The sequence below is a fragment of the Grampus griseus genome, assembly GCF_964374135.1.
Source record: "Grampus griseus genome assembly, chromosome: 1".
Classification (NCBI taxonomy): Eukaryota; Metazoa; Chordata; class Mammalia; order Artiodactyla; family Delphinidae; genus Grampus; species Grampus griseus.
The window spans coordinates 163,386,111-163,407,719 of NC_139017.1; the positions used below are offsets into that span (position 1 = coordinate 163,386,111).

The 21,609-nt window shown below is 55.6% G+C and overlaps 1 protein-coding gene across 3 annotated transcripts in view; it reads right to left on the reverse strand.

The window, feature by feature from the left end:
• Nucleotides 1-21,609, reverse strand: part of MAN1C1 (mannosidase alpha class 1C member 1) — a gene marked incomplete at both ends in the record, with an annotated part of 131,283 nt that overhangs the window by 10,390 nt on the left and 99,284 nt on the right. Inside the window, 5 exons of one of the 3 annotated variants that reach the window (XM_082678089.1) lie at nt 863-978; nt 6,135-6,293; nt 9,201-9,373; nt 15,634-15,728; nt 20,294-20,374. In XM_082678089.1, coding sequence (XP_082534215.1) covers nt 863-978; nt 6,135-6,293; nt 9,201-9,373; nt 15,634-15,728; nt 20,294-20,374 — 624 coding nt within the window. The remainder of the gene's footprint in view (nt 1-862; nt 979-6,134; nt 6,294-9,200; nt 9,374-15,633; nt 15,729-20,293; nt 20,375-21,609) is intronic. The other 2 variants (XM_082678090.1, XM_082678088.1) reach the window with 2 other exon arrangements.

Below are 21,609 nucleotides of genomic sequence, written 5' to 3' on the forward strand. Positions count from 1 at the left end.
GGAGCGAGGAATCCAGTTAGCTTAGACCACGGCGGTAGCAGAATAGATCCAACCTGCTCAACGTACTTGATGAGGAAACTGAGGCCCGGAGCCTGCCCAGTGCCTTTTCTTTAGCTGGGCTCAAAGGTATCTATTGATGGGGCTGCTGGGATTCTAACCGACTCCCCCTCTGTCCTACAGTCTCCGCCTCTTTGGAGGGACCCATCTGAGCTTAGCATCCCTGTTCACTCCATGCCCTGTAGACAGACCAGCAGAGCTGAGGGACAGTGGGGAGAACCTGGCGGCTGGCTTTGGAGACCTGGCTCTAGCTCCAGCTCTGCCAGTTCTGTGCTGTGTGGCTTTGAGCAAGTGCCTTCCCCTCTCTGGGCCTTGGTTTCCATCCACATAAAGAGAAGGAAGAGAAGTGGGTGCTCCACTGAGGGAGGCCCCTCCCAGCCGGGATGTGCTAAGTATGTCACCTCTGGTTCCACAGGAAGATGGCCGAGGGTCTTGCTTTGGCAGCCTCGCTTGGGGGCTCCTAGTCTGGCTGTGTTCTGGGCTCTGACACATCAACAGAAACACAGACACCGTGGTTGCTGAATCAGACTGCCTGCTGCTTCCTGTGAGACTTCGGACAAATGACTTCACCTCCTTGAGCTTGGGTTTTGCATCTGTGAAATGAGGATGCTCACACGGCCCTAATTTCAAGGTGTTTGAGAAGAGTCAAGCAACAGGCTGGGGAGGGGACTGTCTTGTCCTCCCTCTGGGAGGACAGTTCACCGTAGGGGTGTGGTGGGGAGCAAGCCCTCCGGCTCTCAGGAACCCACGTGGGAACCGGTGGCAAGTGACTGACCACCCATGAAGAATCAGGCGCCTGTCTTACCTCCAAGGCTTCGTAGTACATATCTTTAGCCTCCATATCTGTCTTGGCCGACATCAGCCAGGATTTGATCAAATATTCGTAAAAACTGTCCCCGAGTCCTCCAACCGAGACATGGTCTGTGAGGGGAGAGAGGACAGGAACATTATCTCCACCTGCTGAGGCCGCCGCGACTCGGTGGGGAGCGAGCATTTAATCCGCAGCCTCGGAGCCCCCGACAGAAGGGGGGCTGGGGGGAAGGCATGGCCTGCGACCGGGGGAGCCAGGGCCAGCTTGAGCACCATCGTCCCTCATGGAAATGCAGGGGCTCCTTCGGCTGCTATAAATCATGTCATCGTGTTGCTTTTGCAGGCGGAGGACGGGGCAGGGTCTCTGGTTATTAACCGTAAATGGGTTGCATTTCTTGAAAAAGATAATCTGGTGGCAGGGAGTTCAGAGATTTTTATTACCTGGTGACAAACATGGTAATTAATGCTGGGCAGGTTCATAAAAGGCCACGGAAAGGAGCAACGAGAGGCTTAATTTAGTTGGTCAGAGCACAAAGCTGTTCTGGGAAAGCCAAGTTTAAATTTAGCAAATTGGGATAAATGGGGTTCAAAGGAGCAGAGGGAAGGAAAACCGGGTTTGAGGAGCCCTCCGTCCGCCCTGGTGGAGGAGGAACTCCAGGTGTGGCTGAACGGGCAGGTGTCTCCACCCAGGGCTACCCCAGGAGAGGGATGGCTGACAGAGGAGCACTTAATTACAGAAGCAAGACACGGCGGTGCTTCAATCACAATTAACAACAGGGAAACACAAAGGCGTTTAATAGATAAAACAAGGAGAAAACTGCGGCTCCCTGTTAAGCAGCAAGACAGTGAGGAAGGGAAGGGGGTGGAGGAAGGCGGGGTGGGGGGGATGGGAAGAGGATTTTCAGCTCCTCTGGAGAAAGAGGGGTTAGAAGAAGAGAGGGGAGGGAAAGTGGGTGGGGGGAGAGAGAAAGAAATAGAGAATACAGCAACAGCTACCCTTTATCGAGGGTCTACTGTGGGCCGGGAGCTTTACTGTATCATTTATAACAATCTTCCCAAGAACCCTGTAAGGTAAGCACTACGAACCCCATTTCCCAGATGGGAAAACTGAGAGTGAGCCTAAATAGCTCGGCCAAAGCCACCGAGCTGGTAGAGCTCTCACTTTCTGCAGGTTTACACAGTCAACCAGAGAATGAAAACAAAGATGCAGAGAGAAAAGAAAGGGCAAGTGGGAAGAGGGAGGGTCAGATCAAAAATCAGAGGGTCAGACAGCTGGGAACCAGGAAAGGGGGCTGACAGGAGGCCCCCACAGTAAACAGGGGCCCCCTCCAGCCCCCTCCGTAAACAAGCTCCGGCCCAGCAAGGGTTCAGGAACGGAAGGAGCACTAGTGAAAATGCGAACAGACCAGGTAAAGCCTGAGGCTTAGGGAGACGTGCGGGGGGGACCAGCGTGGGCTGGACTTTGTTACCTGAAAAGACGGAACCAGCACAGCGTCCCCCTTGCCCCTGTTCCCAGGGGGAGGACACAGCTGGGCAAGCCCAGAGGGAGGGCAGGGCTGTGCCAGGCCCGGCATGTGGATGGCGTGTCCACGGCCGGGGCGCGAGGTCTGTGCAAGGCAGGGGTGGGGAGGCCGGAATTCAGACCGGGGCAGCCTGCACAGAAGGGGCCCCCGCTCATGGCACTCAGCCGGGGGCACGGGCACCTCCACGCTCATCTCCTGGGCTTGCCTCCTCTCACGGCTCCTCTGCCACCCCAAACACTGCTAGCCCCCTGCCCACTCTGTCTCACATGTGATGACCCCTCTGCCAGGAATACCCTTCCCTACCTTGTGTGGCTGACACCCCCTCACTGCTTCACCTCAGCTCGGAAGGGCTTTCCTCCGTGTCCCCATAACATTGAGGTCCCTGCAGGGTGATGTGAGGGAAATAAGGCACCTGCACCCTCTGGCCCAGCGCCCTCCTGCGGGAAGTGCTTGGAGCAGCTGTCCCACCGTCGCTAGGTGCGAGCCTTGCCCTCAGCGGCTCCCAGCGCTGTGTCATCGGTACCTGTTTGTGGGTCTACCTCCCCCGCTAGGCTGTGGGCTGTGTGGGGAGGGACCCTGTATGACTCTCATCTATGCCCAATACCTGTGTGGCACACTGCAGACGCCCAGTAAGTCCTGAACGAGAGAAAGGCAGGCATGTGGGGGCTGTGCTCAGAAGAGCCTTGAACGTCAAAGCCAAAGAGACTGGACTTCACCATGTGATTGCAGAGTGTGTGTGAGGGACAAGGTCAAGGGCTTCACCTGGCAGGTGTGCGCGGGAGACGGGAGCCAGGTCAGCAGGAGTTCCACAGGTGTTTGAGATAGGACACCCTCTTGGGGACATGTGTGTTGTCTCCCGGGGCCTCAGCTGCAGTGCACAGGTGGGGGGTGTCTTCCCCGCACCGAGGGGCACGTGGGGAGAAGTGCAGGAGTGGGAATTAGAGACGTGGATCCATCATTAGCTCAGGGCAGGCCAGAGCCCCTGGGCCTGTCTCCTGATCTGTAAAATGTAGAAGGGAGAGTTGGTGTGCGTGAGCAGAGATGGGTTCTGCTGCTTCCTGATCGTGTCAACAACGCGCCCACCACACTTGGCAGCAGGAGGCAGCCACCCTATACGCCTGGGAATCGCTGGCGGGAAAGTGGCATGAAGCTGGGGGAGGTGGCCGGGGTGGAGCTGGCGGGCAGCTCACACTCCCACAGCCACGGGAGAGAACCTGGACTTGCCACTTCCCGCCCGCTGAGGAAAGTGTGGGATTCGGGCAGTGGACAAGGAGGACGAGCCACGCCAGGGGCCAAGCCAAAGGGCTGGCAGCTCTTCGAGCTCTCAGCGGCTCTGCTAGGACTGGTCTCTTCTGTGCCTGCTGGACCTATCCTGGCTGTGCAGTCCTAGCGGCAGGAGAGTCTCAGCCTCCCCGGCTACCCTGAAGCTGAGCTTCAGGCAGGAGTGGGGAGCAGGTGAGAGCAGAGGTCTGGGACTGGGATGCAGCCCTCATTAGCCCTTTGTCTCTTTAAGGGGCAATTCCTCTGGTTGCAATGGGCTACGAAGAGGATTCCAGGAGAGAAAAGAATGTGAACTTAGCTTATGCAAGTGGGGAATGTTATCATTTGCTGGAAAATTACACAATCATCAAAAAACAAGAACAAAAACAAAAAATACTAAAAAGACAAAAACAGACCAAAACACCCAAGGAAACCACAGAAAACCTGGGATGACCCCAGGCGCCAAAGCCAGGGGAGGAGGAAAGCAGGCACCCCGGTGATCAGGGCTTTCTTTATAACCTTCCCTCTGAAATTTGGCAGGCCTGCGATTCATATTTTATTAATATGAGACAATTTTCCATATGTGACTGACTCTGCCCGGCCTTGCGACCCCAGGTGCAGCCTGAAAAGAAAATTATGCTTCTCAGCGGGGAAGGGGAAGAGGGGGGCGGCTCCCCTGTAATTTGCCAAGGTAGCTATTCAGACTGGGAAGCACGCCCCTCTCCTTCTTTTTATGGGTTTTGCTGCATTGTCCTGGAGCAGCTAAGGCGGGCAGCTGCTTAGTTTATCTCTTTACCCAGTCAGGCCTTGCAATTAAAGGCAGGAACGGTTATTGAACTGTCTCTTCCCATGGCCATAATCTGTAATTCAAACCTTCATTTTCTCCCGGCACTTTTGAATTTGGCAGTGTGTTTTGGTTAAAAATACTTTGCATATCTGGGCTTCCCTGGTGGCGCAGTGGTTGAGAGTCTGTCTGCCGATGCAGGGGACATGGGTTCGTGCCCCGGTCCGGGAAGATCCCACATGCTGCAGAGCGGCTGGGCCCAGTGAGCCATGGCCGCTGAGCCTGCGCGTCTGGAGCCTGTGCTCCGCAACGGGAGAGGCCGCAACAGTGAGAGGCCCGCGTACTACAAAAAACAAAACAAAACAAAACAAAACAAAAAAACTTTGCATTTCTGTAAGTGGTTTTTGCAGGAGGCTCCTGGGGAGTGAGGTCATCACCAAGGAAAATTCCCCGGTCGAACTTTCTGGGTCTCCTGGATGTGGATCATGGAGGCTCTGGGATGGAAGGACAGGCCTCTGCAGTTTCCTCACAGTATCCCTGCCGGCTGGCCAGCTGGCCCTCCAGGCCCTGCTTGCATACTTTTGGTGATGGGCGCTCATGACCATTTGGGACAACCCATGTCATCTTTGGAAGATGAACTGAAGTCTGTTTCCTGCAGCTTCTGACCATTGCTCCCACGCCCCTCTACGGTGCACAAAGAACACATCTCCAGCTCTTCTCCCATTTTGCAGGAGAGGAAACCAAAGCTCCAAGGGATGAAGATTCAGGCATGCAGTAATTAGACTCAGGTCTACTTTGTCGCTGAGCCCTTGCTAATGCCATAACAATTGGGGCTGGAGGCAGGGAAAGGGAGAGGGGTCCTTTTTTGGGTAGAGGCAGTGGAGGTAGGGGCTCTGGGCAAGTCTTGGGAAGCCCCTAGAGGCAGGGCCCATGGAACCTGCTGCCCCCAATTTGTGCTGACTGTGATCACACAACCAGGGCCTCGGACAGAAGGGCAAGGCAGAGCAGTGCTTCTCGATAGGGGTGCAATCCCAGGAGGTGGAAGACTTTAACACTCCCCTGCCTGAGAGACCTTCAAATCCCATTGTTTCAGTGGGTGGAGCTGGGGGCTGCGAATGAGGCTCCAAAGGTGACCCACAACTGTCTGGCTGAAAAAAAAAAGCCTCTGAACATAAACAGCAGGAAATCCTAGGGCCAATTCTAACAGGTGTAAGATACCAGTGATGAACTCCTGATTTTTATATGGCTGTATAGTTAGGGTCTGCTTACACATTTTTTAAGAAATTAAAGTTGGAGGTAGGGAACCAGATGAAAGGGGCTGGGAGAGGATGCATGGCCTTTCTTAGAGCTGCTTTTGGAGTAAACATCTAACGGGAGCACCCCTGCAAGTCTGGGGGAGGATGAAGGAGGTTTCGGTGGGCACTGTAAGAGACGGAAGGCTGGAGACAGCTAGCATGCGGGGGACGCACAGGGCAGGGCCTCACTAGCCAGCAGCCACCACATCCGTCACAACAGCAATGGCAACAGAAACGAACACTCCCCACGATGCCCCGAGGGTGGCAGGAGGGTGGCATCCAGGAGCTCCGAGCCAATGCCTTGCTGGTACGTGGCTCCTCACTCAGCTGGGTGCCTCGCCCAGCCAGGCCGGGAAGCTGGGCAGGAATCCGCTGGAGGAGGGGCAGCGGCGCCCCTGTACTCACGTTGCATCCAGTTCCCGCTCACCGGGCTGAGGAAGTTGGGGTAGAGGCCGAAGGGCTTGTCAATATCCCTAAGGACCTTTCGGATGTTCCTGACCTGCCAAGAGATGGACACCAGGCACGTCTTCATTCTCTCCAAGAAGCCAGCCGGGTCCCAGCCCACTGAGGACTGAGGCAGCTGGTTCGGGTCCAGAGAGGAAACCATTCCGACGAGGCAGGAAGGGAGAGCTGTGTAACTAGCAGCCGGCTCCAACCCGGGGGTGTGAGGCGGTCCTGCCCCTGTGTTCAAGGGCGGGGTGCGGCCACAGTGGGGCCTGACCCTCCACCTCTGCGCTGACTGCTCTGCCCGGGGCCCTGCCACTTGCCCCTCCCCCACCTCACCCCTTCCTCATTGCGTGTGGATTTTGGGGACGGGTCTTTTGAGGAGGGCGTTCGTATAAGTGACAGTAGCTCATTTGTAAGTGCTAGACAGAACTGTCTTTTTAACAGGTCAGAAACGGTTATATTGGCAATTTCACACGGTTCAGCTTGGTAACATGTTATGTTATCAGATACTGTGGGAACCGTTCCAGAGGGGAGGCCTGCACCCCTCAACATCCCTGTACCCTAATAGGCATCTCGGGGCTTTATTAACAACAGCTACAACGCTACAACGCTGTCAACGTTTCTCAGTTGCTGTGAGCCAGACCCATTAGATACATTATCTCCAACCCTCATAACAACCTATACGGTATTATTATTATCTCAGTCTAACAGACGAGAAAGCCGGATCTCAGAGAGCGTCAGTCACTTGCCCATGGTCACGGGGTTTGTAAGTGTTAGAGCCAGGACGTGAGTCAGGCCCCTCTGACCACAGGGAGCAGCCCCGGCTCCAACACGGATCAGGGCAGGGACCACGCAGCAGCGAGTAGCAGAGGCCACACCCGCTGGATCAGGAGGCTGGATCTGCAACCTTTTGGGCTACAAAGGGCACAATGCGGGATTCAGGAAGGCTTGATCCATCAGGGTCTGCTGTCTGGCGGTACATGAAATCCTCCCAGCACAGACTCTGCAGGACAGAAGGGCCCTCGGGGATGGAGCTGTAGCACGCTCGCAGATTTATCTACAAGGTAAGGAGCAGGGAAAGCAGCCTTTTAGCTGTCAGACCTTTCTTTCCGGGGGACGGCACTTTGCTTTGCCACATCAGGTCTCATATCCATTTATGTTAACGGAGCCCATTATGGCGGACGGGAATGTGCTTGTACCCGAGTTATTCTCGACTGTCCTTGTGGTGAGCAGTGAAACGGGCTAAGTTAGCTCCCCCGGAGAGTGCGGGCGCTTCTAGAATTTGGGCCAATTTGTTGACTGCCAATAATCGCCTCTGTGGGAGGCAATGACTGGCGGATGAAAGTAGCTGGAGAACGTGAATGTAAAGAGACACAGAGAGACCACGAGGTGGACGGACCCTTGAGAAAAATCCGGAAGCCTGCTGAACTGATCTGTCTTGAAGATCGTGGGTTTCAGAGCCAGAAAGTCCTGGGTTTGAGTCTCGGCTTTATCCCTTACCAGCTGGATGACCCAGGACAAGTGATTTAACCTCTCTGAGTCTCAGTTTCCTCCTCTGTAAAATGGGGATGACAGAAGACACACCTCATAGAGTTGGTGGGAAAATCAGAGCTACTATACGGTACCCAGCACATCGTAGGTGCTCAGGCAGTGGTATCTCCAGACTAGCAGGAACGAGAGCAAGCTGCTCGTCTCCCTCCGCTCTGAGCCGGCCGTGGTGTTCCTAGAGGGGTCTGGTTCAAGAGCAGTGGAAATAGGGAGGCTGGGGGCAGGGAGGGCCTGGAGGCAGGAAAAAAGACCAGAGGAGAAGACGCATCGGAAGTGGGATTGAATTTATTCCATGAGCTCTTGAGGTGGGGTATCCCAGGGAGGCAGAGTCCTCTGAATATAAGGAAGAGCTTCTGGAGGGAGGTCTGACAACACGAGGGGCTGTTTGAGGCTGGTAGTGAGCCCCAGTGCAGAGGAAGCAATCAAGGGGTTGAAAGCTCTTCTCTGAGCTTCTCAAGAAAGCTCGGGTGGATTCCCACACTGAGCAAGCAGTGGTCCTAAACCTGGCATCAAAGAGCACATGGGTGCTTATTTCAAATACAGACTCCTGGGCCTGGGGCGACACTCAGAAATCCGCTTCTTCACCAGCATGCTAGATGATGCTTTGGGGCTGGCTGGCTGACAAAAGACTGAGAGCCACTGGGTAGAGGTGTGACTCTGTGACCTCCCAGCTCCCTTGGCGTTCCGAGAGACTAACATCTGGGGGGAAGAGAAGGCTTTGGGAGTGGGGGTCTCCTTCTTCCTGGAGGCCAGGGCTTCATCTCCCTATAGGGGCAGGACTCAGGAAGGGGCAAGCACCATCAGAGGGAGGTGTGTGTCCACTTCTCTTCCTTGGGTTGAGGGTTAGACCTACGGAGACACTTGCAGACAGTAGGACTGCCAAGGGCTGTGACACTGAGGAACCGCTCCTTCTGGAGGGCTTCACAGCGGGGCAGGGATGGGCAGCTGTCAGGATGGACGAAGGCCTGGGTGCTAGCGCTCTGAGCCCCTTGTGGCCTTCGCCAGCCTGGTAACGACGAGAAGGAACAGACGTGAGCCTCTGCTGTGGAGTGAAATTGCTTTGCCAGCCTGCTGACAGCATGTGCTAGATGGGCATCTGGAAGGGGAAAGGCAGGCAGATCTCACTCGAAGAAGTTAAATGTCTCTGGAAAGGGGACTTTTGTGCCGGGTGGCCAATTCCTGCCAACGCAAACTGGTGCCTGGATTTCCGTTGTTGCACTTTCTCCGGATTTCACACGTGTGTGGTTGCCAGCGGGCGCACATGTACCAGGGAAAACCTTCTCGCTGGCAGCTATGTCTCTGCCGCGCCCTCTGTAGAATGCTGCTGACTCCCTGCACTCACCTTCCCTGGCGCCTGGCATCGGTTACGATTAGGCAACTATCTGCTATGCTGGCAGTGGCTGGAGGCCTTCGGGCTCCCCACACACCCTCCAGCTGGCCCGCGGTCCATTTCCCCGTCACGGGCCGAGTGCCCACCCTTCGCTCTCCGTGTGGAGAAGAGGGAGCAGGGGAGAAGACTTGCCTTTTCTGCGAAGACCTGGTTGCCAGAGAGCTGGGTGAGGTGTAAGAACTCCAAGTGCAGGGATCCAAACTCCGCCAGGATGCTGCTGCCCCCTGCCACGGCCCAGCCCCAGCTCCTGTTGGAGCCGCTGAAAGACAGAAGCAGCCTCGGTCACCCTCTGCCAGCAGAGCTGGCTCCTCTGCCCCATTGCCAGGCACTGGACTAGGAGCTTCGCCGTGCAATCCCAGTTAACCCTCCCTGGGGGTCGGTACTATCCTTAGCCCCATTTAGCTGATGAGGACACTGAGGCTGGTGAGAAACTTGCCAAAGGTCACCCAGGCCTGTCTGACAGGCAATAGTCTTTGTTTCTATGGTCAAGCAGCTTCTGCAAGACGTGTAGGCTCCAGAAGAATATTAGCAGAGCTGCCTTGGTGGCCAAGACCTGGCACACACGTGATGCTAAATTTACAGGTGATACTGATAATGCTGTCAGGGGCCACAAAGACCCACCCCCCCCCACCAACAGAACACTATTTCTATCCACTCGTCAATGGCTCATAATCATTGTTGCTGCTTGTGGAGGGTAAATGGCGTATGGCTGGGGTCCGAAGGGGGCAGATGAAGAGAGCAGGGATCCCATCTGGCCCCTCCCCCCCCCCCCCCCCCCCAGCCAGTGCTGCTCACGGACACACAACGGCCCCTGGAACTTCGTGGAACCCACACCTGAAGGGTGGGTGGCCCTGCTAAGACCACACACCTGGGGCTGCTGGACCCTGGGAGGTCCGAGGTTAGGAATGAAAGCAGCAGGGGCTCTCGGAGCAAAGGTCTCCTCACTCACTGAGCACGTACGTACGTGTCTCACGAACACCTTAGATGGATCACCAGCAGAGGAGGAGGCTGTCAACTAACCGCTTCCTCCCCTTCCTTGAAAGTACTGGGTGCTTTCAAGGAGGAAGAGTGCAGGGGCAGGGCCTCGGGAAATCCTCCCATCTGCCCCTTTCACAGATGAGGAAAACAAGGCACAGGACAGTGAAATCACTGCCCGATCACACAGTAAATGGAACAGTGGGGACCCAAGGCTGCTCTGACGCCAGAGCTTGTCCCAGTCACTGTGCAGCTGCTGGCCTGTCGTCTCATTACATGATAAGAGGCCAGGATGCTGCCTTTCCAGGAGCTGTCACTTAAAATCTCCCTGGGACCTGCAGCCAGGAGGCACAGGTTCAAGTCTGTTAGCAGCGAGGTCTTGGGCAAACCATTTCTTCCCGTGTACCTTAGTTTCTGTATCCGTCAGACTGAGTGAGGATAATGCGTCCCAGTCTCCGCTCCTAGGGCTTTGCGGGGATTGAGAGAGAAGAGGAAGATGCAGAATGGGGGTGGCCTTGGGTAAGCTGCTTCCTCTCCCTGATCTGAGCCCTCATGTGTATCATGATGCTCTTTCCTGTGGGACATTTAGGACAACCAGGGAGACAAGGGTCAACCTCTCTCTGCAGGGAGGTTGCGGGGTGACAGTGGGTGGGCACAGAGCGGGGTGGAGTGAGCGCCCCCTATCCGTAGGGCCTCCAAGGTGCAGTCAGTGTGTGGCAGGCTGGGGGGCTGGCTCTGCCGGGGCCTCTGGAAGCCCCTCTGCTTCCTTGCTGTGGTAGCTCTGGCTCCCTGGGAACTGGCCTCTGTCATCCCTCTGTCTCCCAGGGACAGGACCTAGGAAGGCAGGCGTGGGTCTGGGAGGTCACAGTTTGCCAGCTGAGGGGCACCGCTTTATCTGGGGTGGACTGGGGCTCCCCTAAGGCTGCTCTTCTCCTCTCTGATGTGGTTTCAGGAAAGTGAGGAAACTCTTCCATCTTCCAGAAACAGATGGAATTGAGTCTTAGGATCTTCTGGAGCAGGTGATCTCAGTAAACATCCCTGCTTCCTTGGGTATTTTCCTGACTTGGGGGCAGGTGGGGAGGGATGGGTTGCACAGAGAGGGGAAACTTGGCTCCTAGATAGTAAATCAAACAGCTTCCAGATGCAGGCACTGGGGCAGGCGTTTGCATCATGACCTCATTTAAAGCCCACAAGGCAAAGCATCGTTAAACCCTGAGGAAATAGGCTCAGAAAGGGAAGTGAGTCACTTTCAGAAGCTCAGAGCTGGTAGGGGGTGGAGGCAGGATTCAAACCTCAGAGAGCACTTCCCTAAGGGGTGCCCGAGACGGCCCCATAGCCACCTCGAGGGAAGGGGAAGCTGACCCCTCTCTGTCCCTCTTCCCCCCACGCCAAGAGACCTCTCTCTCCAGCCTGTGATCTCAGTGGGAGCTGCAGGTACCCACAGAGGGGCTTCCTGAATAATTGATGCTTCCTGCCCTCGCAGAGAAATTCAAGGTAAAAAAAAAACCCCAGCCACCAGCCATCTTTTGTTCTCATTTTCCCCCACAGGAGCCTCTCCCTCCTCTCCCCTCCCTCTCAATGCTCACCCTCCCAAGTGGGCCTCCTGTGGTCCAGCCACCCTGGGCAGAGGCGGGCGGTAGGCCAGGCACCTTCTTCTCTCCTGCCTGGCTTCAAATGCTGGCTCCCCCAGTTCCCAGCTTAGGAGACCTCAGGAGGGTCAGTGAAGGGTCAGTGAATTCTTCTAGACCCCAGTCTCCTCATCTGTTAAATGACAGTACCCACACCTCATAGAGCCATTGTGAGATATAAATGAGGCACACGATGACTGTCATTGTTACCATTATGTAATTACGCACATCTAAATTATGTGTTGTTTGTTAGAGTTAAGTTCCTAATGTGCCAGGCAGCAGCGGTATCTTGTTTTACCTTCACATCTAACTTTAGAGGTAGATACCAAGATTCTTATTTCATAGGTTAGGATACTCAGACTCAGAGAGTGGAAGACACTTTTCCAAGGTCACACAGTAAGTGACAGTGCTGGTAGAGCTGATCTCAAATCCAAATCCTAGGTACTTTGTGCCCCAAATGCATCTGTTCTGGGCAGCATCCAGAGACCAGGAGGTCTTCTGATCAGCCTCATGAGGCAATGGGCTGATGGAAGCTCTGCCCTCTGCTCCCCTCCTTGCCTTTTAAGTCTCCAAGTGGACTCTTTCCCGGTGGGAGGGGCTGCTCCACAATGCCCCTCCCCAGCCTGGTGGAAGCTTCTTCATGTGTGTGCCTGTGTGTGCACACATGTGTATGGTGAAATCGTTAACTCTGGAGCCAGACAGACCACGATTCTAATTCTAACTTTGCTTTGCTGCTGTGTGACCTGGGTAAGTTACCTCACCTCTCTGTTTCTTCACTGTTAAAATGGGGCCCACGTGGTTGTTGTGTGCTGAAAAGAGAGAACCCACGTCATTGTGCCTGGGACACAGTGAACCTTCAAAAACGTGCACAATTATTACGATGTGTAAGTGTGTAGCAGAAACGTGCACATGTAAACGCATCTTTGTGTGTGAATCTGCGCACATATATAGAGGTGGGAGAGTGCGTGTGACAAAGGTGAGCCTGCGTATCTGAGTCCTCGTGATTTGGGTGAGTGGCAGTAGGGTGCATAGGTGTGTGTGAGGCTGGGTGTGTGAGAGAGCCAGTGAGATTGATTCAGCTGCGGAGGCCCTTGGACTGGCCACCGCCCCGCTCCCAGAGTTCAGTGGTCCTGCAGGTCACAGGTCATGGCTGCCCCTGCCTCCGCCTCCCAGGCCTGCCACCAGGGAGGGGGAGCGGTCACACTCACTTGGGGACCACCTCCCTTCAGGGTCCTCCTCAAGGGGCAGTTTGGGGACAGGGCCTAGTTACTGCCCCCCCTACTAGGGCCCAGGTCCGAACTGCTCACAGCCAGCCCTGCACTGACCAGGGGCAGCAGTGTGGACCCAGCTCCCACCAGCAGGCCCTCTCCAAAGGGAACACTCAGCGCCACGCGGGCTGTATACATCCCTGACGTTTTCCCTGGTGGAATGGGGAGGCATTTTTAGCAATAGACTCTCTTACCCAGAAAATGAGAGGGAGGTGTTGCCAGGAAATATGCGTACACATACATATGTATACAGCACTGGCAGCATGCAAACAGTCTAAAAATAAACGTGCTTTCTTAATCAGAAATGTCAGGATCTGCGGGGGATCAGGTCCGGGCTCTGCAGGACACGGGTAAGGCAGGCAACCAGGGCTGCAGCTTGTGGGGCTTGCTTGGAGTCAGGGGGTACCAATGCGTGGAGGAGGGAGGGGTGCCTGAGCTAAGTGAGGCCTGAGAAGCTGGACCCGGGACAGGGATCCAGAAAGACGGGGTGTTTGTGTCTTGGCTCCAAGACGTCTGGCTGTGTTTCTCCAAGATCAGTGTTGGTGGGAAAGGAATCTGAGCAGGGATCAAAGTGTCAGGGTCTGAGGAGTCAACCCTGGCACCGAGATGGGGGTTTGATGGGCCCTGAGGGCCCCTCCCTGGCCTGCAGTGAGATTTAAGTGACATCACACCCCAGGAATCCTTTCTGACCACAGAGATGAAGATGAAGAAGGTGAAGATGCTGAGCAGGCCGAGTCCTCCCTTCTTGGCAAGGCCCTAGAGGGTGCGACCTCCCCAGGAAGTAAGGGGGCCTTGGGCACTCCACCTGAGCCCAGGGCCCCTGCCTCCCCTCCCCTGTTGGACTGAGATCCCTGAGATAAGAAAGCGCTTCAGGAGATGGAACAGAAAGTCCAGTGTGATGGACATATTACAGCCCTCCCCCCAGGCTCAGGTTGTAGGATGGTCTCAAGAATGGCCCCAGAGGGCTCCCTGGGTGCCTGGGGACCGGCACGTGCCTTCTACCAGGTCTCCAGGTCTGCTCCATGCATCGCGAGGGTGGCAGGGCTCCTGCCTGAGGGAGGGCCAGGTGGGTATCGGGAGCAGAGCTTTTGATCTGTAACAAAATGGGTTAAAACCTGGCCCCATTGCCTGTGAGCTAGAAGACCTTGGGCAATGGGCATAATATAAATACCCGTCCTAAAGGCCTGCTGTAAGGAGTGTGCTCTGAGGCGTTGAGCGAAACCCTTAGCATATGCCAGGCGCAGAGTGATCGCTCAATAAATGGTAAGGACAGCAGTCATCAGAGTCGGTCTCTCATGCCGCACACACTGGCTCACGTGAACATTTGTTGAAGGAATGAACAAAGAAAGACGGGGACATGGATCCTGCCCTCAGGAAGCTCCGGGGCCGATGGGGGAACGTGAAGACTGAGTGTGACAAGGGCCACAGGAAGCAGATAAAGTGCCTGGAGGCCAGGAGAGGCAAGGACACTTGTGGCTTCTGGAGAAGGTGGCATCTGAGCTGGGTTCTGATAGCGAGGGAAATGGTGAGAAATGGCAGCCCAGGGGAGGAAGAGAGCGAGGGAGGCAAGACAGTGGGGTGCACTGGGGTCTCCAGGAGCAAGATTCATGCTCCTCAGTGGATCCTAAAGCCGGCTGGCCACTATTCCCTTGACTCTGAGCCCGTCCTTTCCCCTCTGGGTCTCAGTGCCACATCTGGCTCCCACCCTCACAGAGGGAAGCAGCGGGGTACTAAGTCCCCGGGGGGCTTTGGAGCGGGACGGAGCTGCGGCCCGGGCCCCACCTGCTCTAGCTGTGTCACCCCGGGTCCCTTCTACTCTGGCTCTGTGACCTGGTGAACGTCCAGAAAGACTCTAGTTCACACGCCGAATTACGCAACCTATCAGGAGGGGAAACGATGCAAGTGGCCAATAAAAACTAATGTTTTAAAACAGTCGGTAGAAAGAAACATACCAGTGGTTTCTTGACTAGTGGAGTCACAGGTGATTTTCTGGGTCTTATCCAACACTTCTGGTATAATCCACATTTTTTTTGCAATGAGGATTTATTTTTACAGGGAGGAATCACAATAAATATTATTGAAAATGGAGTTGGAAGTCCTGGGCTCATGTCCTGGATGGTCTGTTACTGGCTTCTATGACCTCGGCCAGGGTTTTTCCTCCTCGGAGTCTGAGCCTCCATGGGCTTGATGCTCCCAGAAGCCCCTCTGGGTTCTGACAGCCCCTCTGGGCTGACAGGGGCTGAGGGGTCAGCAAACCAGGGTCCCTCTGCCCAGGGTCCTGACTCCCCAGCAGCTTTGGGTTCCTGCTTGTGGTGGGAGGTGTGACGTGCCTCCCAGCCCGGGATCCCAGCTGGGAAGGGAGGGCAGTTGGGGCACAGCGGCGGGGCTGTGAGTCACGGCAGTGTTACGAGATGATCACAGAGGAATGGCGGCCCCATCTCCATGCCAGAAAGATCAGGTCTTGCATGGCCTAAACCCGAGAACCAGGTTTAGTGACCGACGCCAGCTCAGGGGAGCTCCTGGCCGAGGCTAGGTGTCACTGTGCCACGACCCCCGTGATTCCTGCGGCGGCATTCATCCCACCCTGTGTCTCAGTTTCCACGCAGATGCAGCCGAAGCCACAAGTGGGAGACCAGACGGCATCCTACCTTTTGAAGTTCACCACGCCTTTTGGGATTCCCGTGGGGGTATCGAAGGCCGGCAGGAGTTTCTCCCCCAGCTTGATGGCCTTTATTCGGAACACCTGTAAGGAAGGGTCAAAGGGCACTGTGAATCCTGGCGGATAAACCTGCCAAGGCTGCTGGACCCAGAGTGGGAGGTGCGTTAGGCTCTGGGGTCAGTCAGGCCTGGACGTGAACCTGAGTCCATGAATTCCTGGCTCAATTTCCTCCCTCGTTTATAAATCCAGGGCAATATTGCCTTCCTCAGAGGGTTGCTGGAGGAATGAAAATTAGATAATAGTTGTAAAGCCCTTACTGCAGGGCCAGGGCTAGGACGAAGGCTCAGTGATTATGCTGTGCTGGGAACACGGAGAGGTCAGGGCAGCGGGTCACCAATGGTCAGTGCCTGCCTGCACGGCGGGGCCAGTGCACCCCAAGCTGAGTGTGTGAGAAACACATTCGGATAGAGTGTAACGAGCATGGGATGGGGAGCTCCCGGCCTTGCTTCCCAACCTGGCTTCCGTTTGCTTCTCAGCAAACCTCTGCCTTCACACCTGTAAACCCAGGGGAAGGGCCTTTCCTCTCTGACATTCTGATTCTGCCCATTGTCCCTATTTTACAGCGGCAAAGGTGAATGGCTAAACCGGTGATGTGATGGTCAGGGAGCCACAGGGAGGTCCCAGGTGTCAGGGCCCTTGCACGAGGCTCTAAGCCCCTCAAACTCTTCTTCTGGTTAATTCAAAAGCACCTGTGACCTTCTGGCTCCTAGGAATTTATTCTAAGGGAATAAATCATCAAGGATGTTGCAAAGACTTAACTTTATGGCTACTTATTCCAGTGTTGTTTAGAATAGTATAGAAAAACCTGGAAATACTCTAAACATCAAGCCACAGGGAGGTGGTGAAACGATGGCTCATCCATGCAGTGGATACCATGCCGCTGCTGAAGTGATGTCGGAGACGTTTATTTCATAGCAAAAAACGGTTTATAATCTATTAAGAGAAAACATTTCACAATGGTGTAATTCAACTTTTGTAAAAATTATATACAAATGGATGCCTGAGGAAAGGTTGGGAATACACTTAACTATTAACCATGGTCTTCTCAGAGGACTAGGCTCATGGGGGATTTTTATTTTCTTCTTTTGGCTTAACTCTATTTTCTGTGCTATTTTTACAATTAAAGCAAACCCACAGGGCTTCCCTGGTGGCGCAGTGGTTGAGAGTCCGCCTGCCGATGCAGGGGACACGGGTTCGTGCCCCGGTCCGGGAGGATCCCACATGCCGCGGAGCGGCTGGGCCCGTGAGCCATGGCCGCTGAGCCTGCACGTCCGGAGCCTGTGCTCCGCAACGGGAGAGGCCACAACAGTGAGAGGCCCGCGTACCGCAAAAAAGGAAAAAAAAAAAAAAAAAAAAGCAAATCCACAATAACATTATTTATTTTTGAAAAGCTGAGAAGCAAGTCCTTAAGCAACCACTCCTGCTGGGACAACAAGCGTTTCCTTTCACTTCTGGGGCTCCAGGGAGACCCAGTGTGCCGACTGCCTGCGTGTCGTTGCAAAATGAAGTCTTCTTGAGGTCTCTCCTAACGTGTGCAATTTAAAGGTTCTGAGGCAGCTGTTTGGGGACCGCAGCGGGGAGGAGTTTGTGAACACTACCTGGGCTGTGGATTAGAAGCCTCTGTGGGGCGGGTGTAGTTCTTGTTTAGGAAGGAGGGAGGGTGGGAGGGAGAGGGAAGAATTGCACCTGGGGCCTGGTAGTGATGGGTGACAGAAGATGATAACGTCCAGTGCGACAGTGGGTCCTAGAAGTGGGCACTGGGGCAGCCACAGCAGAATCCTGAGGGAGCTTGTCTAGAATTCAAATTCCAAAGCCTCGAGTCACCCCAGAAGCCACTGGTTTAGCAACAACAAGGGGCTCTTGTTTGAAGGTCCTGATCTCATCATTTGCCCCCCGGGGAGGCTGAGCACAGAGGCACGAAGGAACGCAGGAACCCACGGGAACCTGACCCAAGGCTGGGGCTCCAGGCTGCCCTCTGCCTGAGGACGCCAAGCTAACTCCTCTGAAATGCTCCTCTCTGCCAGCAAACCACGTCTCCTTCTTTGGAAGGCCCTGATGCAGGCTGGCATGGCAGAGCCTCAACCATCCCAGGGAGGATGCTACAGGTGTGACTGGACAGGAGTGGTACCATGCGGAACAGAACACCTGTCCTCCTTATCATTTGGAAATGATGTGTCTTACCTACGTCACCTTTGATCCTTGCAACAGGCTTGTGGGGAAGGTGTTGACCCACTTTGAGGAAAACAAAACTGAGTCTCAGAGAAGCAAGTTGTCCAAGGTTATGGAGCTATTAAGTGGCTCTTTTCCAGGACACCGAGCCACCTCACCAACACAGAGAGAGATGGCCTCAGACAGCCATGGCACGCAATGGGCGGGGGCCTAGTGGTTCCAGAACAGAGGTGAGAGAGACCAGCAAAAATTACATCCTGAGAGTGGAAAGGGCTCTTGACTGGGAGTCAGAGCCCAGGCTCAGATCTCCCCACTCAGCAGCTGTGTGACCCTGCGTGAACCAGGTACTGTCTCTGAGCCTCATCTGCACAAAGGAACAGTGACGTGTGCCCTGGCTTCTTCAAAGGGGTCTTCTAGAAATCAGACGAGAGGATGCACATAAATGAATATGCTATAAAAACTGTAAAGTGCTTTGCAAATGTCACCTGGTGCAGCTGGGGTTGTTCCTGTTATTCTCGTGGAAGCAGAGTCTCTGTGGGACCCCCCCACCTCCCGCCCTACCCAGCAGGGGATCCACCTCCTGCAGGTTCCCTCTGAAGCAAGAAAGGCCTCAGCCCAGGAAGGGGTGTGGGATCTCCTTCACCGTTCATTCCACAAACACCGTGGGAAAGACCCACTCCACAGGCACCCCCTGTATGCGAGATGGAGGATGGAGAGAGGATGGAGGCCTCAGTCTGGTGTGGCCGAGTCCTGGTGATAAGCGGTGATGCTGGGCCAGGCTGAACAAGGTCTAGAACTCAGACCCACGGTGGAAAGACACAGGAGCCTGTGCGACCCGCACCGGTTCCCTTTCCTAAATCTCAGTCTCCGCAGCTGCATGTACGCCGGTCTCTGCGCGGGGAGGTTTTGGGCACGGAGGGGTCAGGGAGGCGTGGCTGGAGGACGGGGCTGCGCCCATAACCCGGAAGCCTGCCTGCCCGGGGGTTCTGAGCCACTCGGGCTCCCCCTTGGGCCTTCTGGACACAGGTACTCCTACCACACCCCACTGCCTGGTCTGCCCCCCAGAAATCGCTGGCCCCACACCCACCCCTGTGAGCCCTGAGCTGCACGGCTCCACCCGCATCCTGGACGGGAGGCTGGCCGGTGCCCGTGCAGAGCATGGCGCCTCTTTCTGCTCCACATCATTTTCCTGTCCTGGGGTTTTCAAATGAAATTCAGGCCTTGGGTGGCGCGCAGGTTTCCCATGGACAATCATTTGGGGACAAATTGGTACAAGCGGTAATCTCTGCTGAGGAGATTAGCCTTGATGGAGAGGGGCCCCGAGCGGCCGGAGAGATCAAGTGCTCGCCGCCCGCTGCCTCCGCCCGCGTGGCCTCCGCCCATCCGCGCCACTTGCTGGAAGGGAAGCGGCAGGGCTTTCTCTGACAGCAGCGGCAGAGGCTCCCCACCAGCAGGGGGCAGGATAATTATGTCTCCAAGCGGACAGAGCTGCGGCTGTGCCGAGCAGGGCAGCCGCTCTGCGTAGGGGCCACACAACTGACGGGTGACCCATGCGCTGGGGATTCTGCCAGCCTCCCCCCAGATCCTCAGGCTGTGCTTTCCCAGGCGCTCACAAGGGATGAAGTCTCCCATTTCTGTGTTCTCAGGATTCCTTGCAGTGCAGAGAACATGGGCTTTTGAGCCCTTCAGCCCTGGGGCCAAACCCTTTCCCACTCGTCCCATTTCACAAGAGCTCTCTGACCCCTGGGGGTTAGGACCACCCCACTGTGGGGAAGGTATGAGGTCTAGGGGCGGGAGAAGGGACTTGCTCAAGGCCACAGGCAGGTGCCGCGTAGGGATGAGACGCAGGTTTTCTGACTCTGTGCCCAGGGCTCTGCATTCTCGCCGCCCTTCACGGCCCTCCTTCTGGAAGCCAACGCGGTTCGCCTGGGCCGAGTGGCTGGCAGTGGCTGCCCACCTCCCCGGTCGCCCCCTTGAGACCTGGACTTTGGCTGGTGTCTGGTCCGGGAGCAGAGGGCAAGGGGATGGCTGTGGAGCAGGCCAAGGCCATGGGGCTCGAGGAGGAAATGGTGAAACAACGGTCTTGGCTTTATCAGTCCTGAGAACCAGCATGTGGGAAAAACAGTCCAGCAGCAGCACAAGCCTGGACGGAGCACAGATATCGCAGGTGCCCTATGGCGAGCTGTGAGGATGGTGGGCAGCCCCAACTGCTGCCCTTGGAGAATTTACTAGCAACTGTGGGAGCCACCTGGGCTCCCCTGGGCAGCAAAATTGAAGGAAGAATCTGTGGGTGGCACCATGGAGATGGGATTCAGATCCCCTCGAATCCCTGTTTCCTCATTGGTAAAATGAGGGGGTGGGATGTTCTCCTAAGCCCTTTCCAGCCTGGATGGTCCAGGGGCTTTGAAAGGCCAACTTACCTCCTCTCCCGTCAGGTAGAAGGCCGAGAGAAGTCCTCCGATGTACCGGATGTTCACTTCGAACAAGGATGCTTCTCCACTCTGTGGGGCAGAAAGACGGGGGGGGGGGGCAGTGGGGACATTCGTGAGATGCCCACAGGGCTTCCTGAGGCAGCCAGGCCCTTGAGACAGGTCACACCTGCCACTGCCCCTGCGCCACTGACCCGGCCACACCTGTGCCGGGCTCCAAGCCCTTGCCCAGCGGGCCAGGCTACCTTTGGTGGTGGTTTTCAGAGCAAAAGGTGAAAGGGATGAGCACCTGCCTGGCGGGCAGCTCCTGAACATTTACAGAGTTCCAAATAAACACTGGGCTTGGCTTCCTTCCCCAGCCTTTGCTGGAGGCCATCAGAGCAAAGTTAGGCCTGGCTGCTCTCCAAGGAGCTCAGGAACTTGTGTGGGCAGCTGCTGGCTGAAGCTTAGCCTGAGGAGAGGCAAATCCTCCTCCCGTCTGGCCCCCTCCTTCCCGAGAGAGCCCCCTGGCTTAGCAGGAGGATGGTGTGGTCCTTTGGGGTGACAGGGCAAGTGGAAGGTTCTCACAGGAGGTTCTGAGGCGGAAAGGAGGGGTGCCAGGCAGATCCTGGTAGGCAACCAGCAGTTTCTCAGCCTCAGCTCTGTAGCCCTCAGGGCACACCCACACTTGCCTTAATCACTGTTGTTTTCTTTCTGAAGTGTGGACTGCAAAGCAGGGGTACTGAGGCATCATGCCGAGGGCCAGATCTGGGTTAAAATCCCACCTGAGTCACTCACTTGGCTTTCAAACTTCGGGCAAGATATTTAGCTTTTCCCTGCCTGAGTTTCTTCATCCCGAGCAGGGTGGATATGAGATCCTGAGTGGGGCAGGTGAGATGCCTGCCCAGTGCCTTCCCAGTGCTGGGCATGGCTTCATAAAGGTGCCTGTTATAAACCCCCTGCCCCGCAAGGGCTCCCCTTGGCATACTTCCCACATCACGGTCTTTTGTTACTGATGACGGCAATGGTCATCTTTTTATCTGGGAGAGCTTTTCCAGTAACAGAGCACTTGCACAGCTACTCTCTTTTGCCTTACAGTCCTTGGTGAAGGCATCCTTCCCACTCTTCAGGTGAGAAAGCCCAGGCTCAGAGAGGTGGAGAGACCCCACCTTGCTTTCTTCCAGGGACACTCCCAATCTGTCCCAGCCTGTGTGAATGTCCCTAGGCTTGCCCAGCCCTGCCACCACCTGGCTCCTCAGGCAGCTGCCTGAGGCCCGCTCTCTACCCACCATCTGCGGAGGGGTCAAGGTGGGCTATGGAGACACTCC